We start from the raw sequence: 6,000 nt of genomic DNA, 5'->3' as shown, positions 1-6,000 counted from the left end.
ACAGCCCATCCATAGCAGGCCTCAGGGAAGAAGCAAGATTTACGAGGTGAGAGCCTGCCTGAGCTGATTCTTCTGTCGGGAAAGGCCTCCCTGCAGTATTTTCTGTCTCGTCAATGCTGCATTTCATTTTAAATTGCAGCTGAAAGCAGATATTTTCCCTCTTGCCTATTACACCTCTTAATTTGTCTCTCCCTCTGCTGTTATTTGTCTCTATAAAGTGTTTTGCATGAAAGACCCACACAGCACAATGTTGCTTTGCCCTGGGTTAGGTTGAACAGGAAGGGAAGACACAGAGAGATTTAAGTCCAAGAAGGAAGGTGCGAGGGCCTTGAGGTTGAGACTCATGTGTCTGGAAATATATGCCTGGCAGTGTGCACATGTGCATGTTTTTGGACCTACCTGTTGTGTGTCTGTGGGTATGTGTGTAGGTACACATGTCAATAATTTACTAGTACGTACATATGTCTATATATGCTTTGGTATAATCATGGTGTCCACACCTAAATTAGTGTATGTGTGCAAGGACACACCAACATGCATTCTCTTGAGTGCATATGTATTTATGCAAAGGGACACACACGTGTACATAAACCTACGCTGACATCTAGGTATGCATGCCACATATGTGTGTGGTCTTCAGTGCATTCGACCATTATTCTCTCTCCTTTCTTGCCCTCCCACCGCTGCATATACCATCTCTCCCTGCCCCACCCAGGGGCCTTGGCCCGGTTTTGCGCTGAGGGAAAAGTAAGGCAGAGAAGTGGTCTGCGCGGGTGCAGTCGACACACTGCCTTAACACGACTCAACCGCGGCCACGCATAGCTCCCTGGCTTTTCTCAATCACCCCTTCCTCACAGCAGCACCACCGCAGCGCCTGCGGAAGCTCTGGGGACCCCTGGGCAGGTCCCCAGCTCCCTGCCAATCCTGGACTGGTACTGCGGGGTGAGAGGTTACCAAACGATGGCCGTAGCCCTCCAGACTAGCTGGGTCTACGGCCCCTGGGGGACCAACAATCAGAGTGGTGAGGGCGGGGTCTGGAGGGGTCTCAGTCGCTTTCAGTCCAGAGAACGCGGGGCACTAACCAATGGGTGACTGCGGCCCAACGGGGATCCCTCCAAGGCAGCCAATGACCTTGCTCTGCTCCCCACCCCCGCCCTCGCCAACCCCGCGCAGCTGGACCATTGGTGCTGGTGGGATGGGGGGGAAATGTGAGCGGCGCTGGCCTTTTGAGGAGGGGGCGTGGCTTGGAGTCCCGTTTCCACCCCCCCTCGCCCCCCCCTCGCTGAGGCTCCGCACTCCCTACCCCCAGACGTGAGGCCTGGCTGCGGCGCCGCTGCCGAGGTGGACCGCGGGGCGCGCGCAGTGGGCGTGGCCTGAGGGCGTGGCCCGGAGGGAGGCGGGGCCGCGGGCTCTCTCAGTGAAAGCCCGGGCTGCTGCTGCGGCGACGGCGGCGGAGGCGGCCGGGCGAGTGTGCGCGCGTGTGGGGCGCAGGCTCGGCAGCAGCGGCGGCGGCTCAGCCTGCGGCGGCAGCGGCCCGTCTGGAGCGGCCGCTGCGAGGACGCCAGCTGCAGCGGGGGAGGCGCAGCCGGGGCTGCGCGCTCCGTGGAGCCGGCGGGGGCCGGGAACAGGTGATCCCAGCGGGAACCCGCAGCCCTACCGAGTTGGCTGGGCGGGAGCCCGCACTCCCGGGCGCAGCTGCAGCCTCCCCGCCGCCGCGGCTGGTGGCGGACGGCGTCCGGCTTCGCACCGGAGCTCTGGCATTCCTCCGCTCACGGGGGCCCGGGAAGCCCCTACCCCCGCAGATTCAGAAGTGCCTGCTTCTCTGCCCGGTGCACGCTCTGCGGCGGGGCAAAGTTGTGGACGTGTCCTGATAGCCGAGCCCGGGCGCTGTCGCAACCCGGCCAGGTCGGCGCGCTCTCAGAGCGCCGCTGACACTCCAGCCCCGCCACCGCCTCGCCCCCAGAGCCAGCCCCCTCTGGAAACTGCTGCTGAGGCTGAAACTTTGGGCAGAGGGGCTGAGGGCGGCTCGGCGCTGGGACAAGGCCTGCGGGCACCCCTCCGCGCGGACAGCCGGGGCGCCGCGGACGGCATGTGACGGCCCCGGCGGCGGCCGCAGCGCGGGAAGGCGCGGGCCCCGCGGGCTCCAGCCGCTGCGAGGAAGGCTGCGCGGCCGCCGGAGGGAAGGCTGCTGCGCGCGGCCGGCCCTTGCGGGCCCGGGCCCCGAGCCGTGCCGCCCGGCTCGCCCGGGCCCCGCTGAGGCCGCGGCGCCCCCTCCTGGGCACGGGAGGACCCGCTCCAAACTCCCTGAACTTCCTTCAGGGGCAGTCCCCGAAGCGGCGAAACTCCCTGGGACCCCAATCCTGGGCGGCGTCCCTCGACGACCTCCCCTCGTCGAGCCCCCTGCTGACAAGTGCCTGGACTCCGAAGGCCTCAGGGACCGGGCCGGAGCTGACTGTCTCCAGCTCCGTGCCAGGCCACGATGCTCATGAGGAAAGTGCCGGGCTTCGTCCCGGCCTCCCCGTGGGGGCTGCGGCTGCCGCAGAAATTCCTCTTCCTTCTCTTCCTCTCGGGCCTCGTGACCCTGTGCTTCGGGGCTCTCTTCCTTCTGCCCAACTCCTCACGCCTCAAGCGCCTCTTCTTGGCCCCCCGGACACAGCAGCCCGGCCTGGAGGTAGTGGCCGAAGTCGCCAGCCACCCCCTGGCGGGCGAGCAGGAGTCGCCCCCCAACCCAGCCCCCGCTGCGCCCGCCCCCGGCGAGGACTACCCCAGCAGCCAAGCCAGTACCCGCCGCAGAAAAGGGTGGCTGCGGCGCACCCACCCGACCGGGCCACGGGAGGAGGCCACGGCCGCCCGGAGCAGCGGCGGGACGGCCCTCAGACCCCAGGAGGGGAGTATCTCATTTAGCTTTGACTTTAACGCGTTCCGGAGCCGCCTCCGCCACCCGGTCCTGGGTACAGGAGCCCGTGAGATTGAGGAGTCCCAGAGCCTAGTTCGAACCCAGCGGGAGAAAATCAAGGAGGTAAGGACTCTCCTCTCCCCCAAAAGAAAAGAAGCACGCCTCTTGTGCTCCGGTCCACTTCCCTGGCCCCAGTCAACTTCTGGTCCCTGGTCTACTCTAGGCTCTCCAGGCACTGTCTGCACTCTCTTTTCTCCTCCCAAACTTACCCCCTGTACGCCTCCCTGCTCACTTTCCCACCCCTGGGTTCAGTTAATGACCCCCATCTCTGAAAGATGGTAGCTGAATCCCTGGACCAACTTTCCTCCCACCCCAAGGCTCTGGCTCTCCAGTCCCGTCCCCAGCCCAGGTGGGCTCCACCCCTTCCCTTTGTGGAGTTGCTGGTAAGAGTTTTGTGCAGTCTCTCCTAAGGTTCTTTAATGGACATCCTCTCTGATTGCACAGGGCCGAGGGTCATGTTCTTTCTCACTGTGTGTACTTAAGTCTCGACTTCCACCAAACCCCTGTAGGATCTGCCACCCGAAAATCAAGGCGGGAGAGGAGGAATTTGGTATCCTGCAAGTCTTGTAATCTAGCCAGCAACCTACAAATCAGAGGATGTTGTGCCTTCTTGCTAACTGTTTCTATTGAGCTTTGGAACAATTGTACATAATTGCATGTGATGCGGGAAGACATGATCAATAAGGTGGTGGTAATGTTAGAGAAGCTGAGGTTGTTGGCTTAATGAAGCAGGTCTTGGACTTGTTCCCTGTAGGGATTGTACCAGGGAGGGGTTTAGAAAGACCACTCTGAGTCTGAATCTTAGTTTAAGAAATCAAAAGCAAGCACAGCCTCACCATGGCTTGAGGACTGTTGCCAAGCTGCTACTGGTACCTCAGTATTCTTACCACTGTTAGACTGCCTGCTTGAGGTTTTTGCCCAGCAATGCAGAGGGGACTGCAGTGACACCCCCGGGCCACGAGAGGGCCATGGGCTAGCAGTGGGCCAGGGTCTCCTCCCTAGAAACCAGAGAATGCTCCCCACTCACTGTGGACCCAGGAGGAAAGGGCTGCTTTTGTGTGGACTTGTTGGTTTGATGCAAAGGAGTCAGCAGGTCCACGGGTGACTTCCAGGGAGAGCAGGCAGTGAGGGTCAGAACCTGCCCTGCCAAGCCCTACTCAGAGCCCAGGAGAGCTTAGCTGTACCTCTCTCCTCATGGGGACTATCCTCCCTTCCAATGCCCACCTCTCCCACTTCTTTTCTTATCTCTGCTGTTCCTCAGCCCTTCTCAGCTAAGCCTTGTTTGGAGATTGTCTTAACTAGTAATCACCGGACATTTTGTGACATCAAGATAGGAAGTCACAAAGATGAGTCCTTGTTTGGTGTGTGTGTGCATGCTCTCAATCTCCAAATTCTTGTTGAAATCTCAAAGGTTCATTCAAGAGTGGAACTTGCAGTAGCTAAGGAAGGGGCATCATTGTGCTTAAGAAGCTGTGTTGTTCAATACTCACGGGGACCACCCACTGCTGCCTTTCTCAAAACTGCCTCTGAGCACTTTAGCCCTTTCTGCCCTTTCAGACCTCCCCAGAGGGCAGCAACCCTCAGTGAAATTGCGTATCAACTGCACGGATGCAGTTTTTCATGGGGTTTCCAGAGCTACCGTAGATTTTCAAAAGGTTCCCCAAAGGATGAAGAGGCGCTTTCTGCATTTGCATCTAGATATGTGACCCATTTCTGAAAACGTGGGGTCGGGGGTCATGGTGGTCTGGCTAGTGGGGACTTGATTCTACCCCTCTGTACAAAAACAGCCTCCCTTGCTGGCAAAGGCTGCGGGGGTAACTTGGTGTAGCAGCTGGGGGGTGGTGGGAGGTGTGGAGATTGCTTTGCAGGTGGGTGTAAAATAACATGATGGGCCGAGGTCTGTGTTGGTTGCCAGATATCTGTATCTTTCTATCTGGCATCTCCACGTGCACCAGTAATAGCTGGAGGCCTGCTTGCATATATCTGAATTGGATATTCAACAAGCCCTCTCTTACTATCTTGAAGACTTTAAGCTCCTCAGATTGGAGGGGGCTGGGCGTATATATACTCTGCTATGTTTTGAAGCCTGTTGGTTCTTCAGGCTTCTTGAGTTTGGAACCCCCCACCCTCTACCCTCCCAAATAACCTGAATAACATGGGGCAAAATTTTTGGTTTAGCTGTTAACTCAGTTACCTTCCCTGGTGTCCCGCCTCATGTGCGGTACATATGCCTATTGCTGGAGAATGTCTTTCTTTCCCTCTCATGTAAACCTCTGTGCCATGCCCAGGGGTAGATTATTTTGTAAAGGTTCCTGTTTTCCTCAAAGGGACCGTTGCTTTCCTTTCTGGCTTGTTTGTTCCCAAACATGGATTGATTAGACCCCAGGAGCAGAGGGGGAGCTAGCATCAGATAAAAAGGACTCTGTTCTTATAAGATGAGATTTTTAAAGTGAAAGTAAACATCAAGAGAGAGTCAGAGAGGGTGATAAATGAGAGAGAATGAAGACTGGACCCCCGGGCTGTAGATCAACGAAGTATATTTATGAACATTTCAATTTGAGAGCTGGACATGGGCATGAGGGCTGATAAGATAAGATTGGTTGGTCCTGCATGTTCTGTGTGTACAGGCGGCAGGGACTGCTCTACCACCAGGACCAACTATTTCTCCTCACTTTGCAGTTTCGGCACCTTAGAGGAGGTACCGTGGTAGAAAGCAGAGACCCAGAGAACATGGGTTTGACAGTCCAGCTCCATGGTCAACTTTCTGACTTGAGGCAAGCTGCCGCCTCTTTTTCCTGGACCTTATTTTCGGTTCTGTCAAACGGCGTGAGGGAGGGGAGCATGGGCTGGTCCCACTCACTCTTCCTTCCAGACCAGGCCTCTCAGTAGAGTGTCAGTCTGCTCAGGGGCTCCTTCGCAGTTGGGCTTTTCCCAGCTCTGCTTTCAACATGTTTTAGCCCCAGGAAGTCAGGGACGGTGGTGTGTGGCAATTGTTGGTGATGGCGCTGGTGCTGACTGTGGTGTCCCTAGCACCAGTCAAGAGG

General features: G+C 57.8%; 1 protein-coding gene across 1 annotated transcript in view; it reads left to right on the top strand.

The window, feature by feature from the left end:
• The first annotated feature begins 2,276 nt into the window (after positions 1-2,276).
• MAN1C1 (mannosidase alpha class 1C member 1) overlaps positions 2,277-6,000 on the top strand; it is a 128,006-nt gene continuing 124,282 nt past the window's right edge. The window contains exon 1 of the mRNA XM_081056340.1: positions 2,277-3,019. Within this exon, the coding sequence (XP_080912466.1) occupies positions 2,480-3,019 (540 nt within the window). The 5' untranslated portion in view covers positions 2,277-2,479. The remainder of the gene's footprint in view (positions 3,020-6,000) is intronic.

The sequence above is a fragment of the Rhinolophus hipposideros genome (assembly GCF_964194185.1).
Source record: "Rhinolophus hipposideros genome assembly, chromosome: 8".
In the NCBI taxonomy this organism is placed as follows: Eukaryota; Metazoa; Chordata; class Mammalia; order Chiroptera; family Rhinolophidae; genus Rhinolophus; species Rhinolophus hipposideros.
This window is presented reverse-complemented; position numbering and strand designations above follow the sequence as displayed.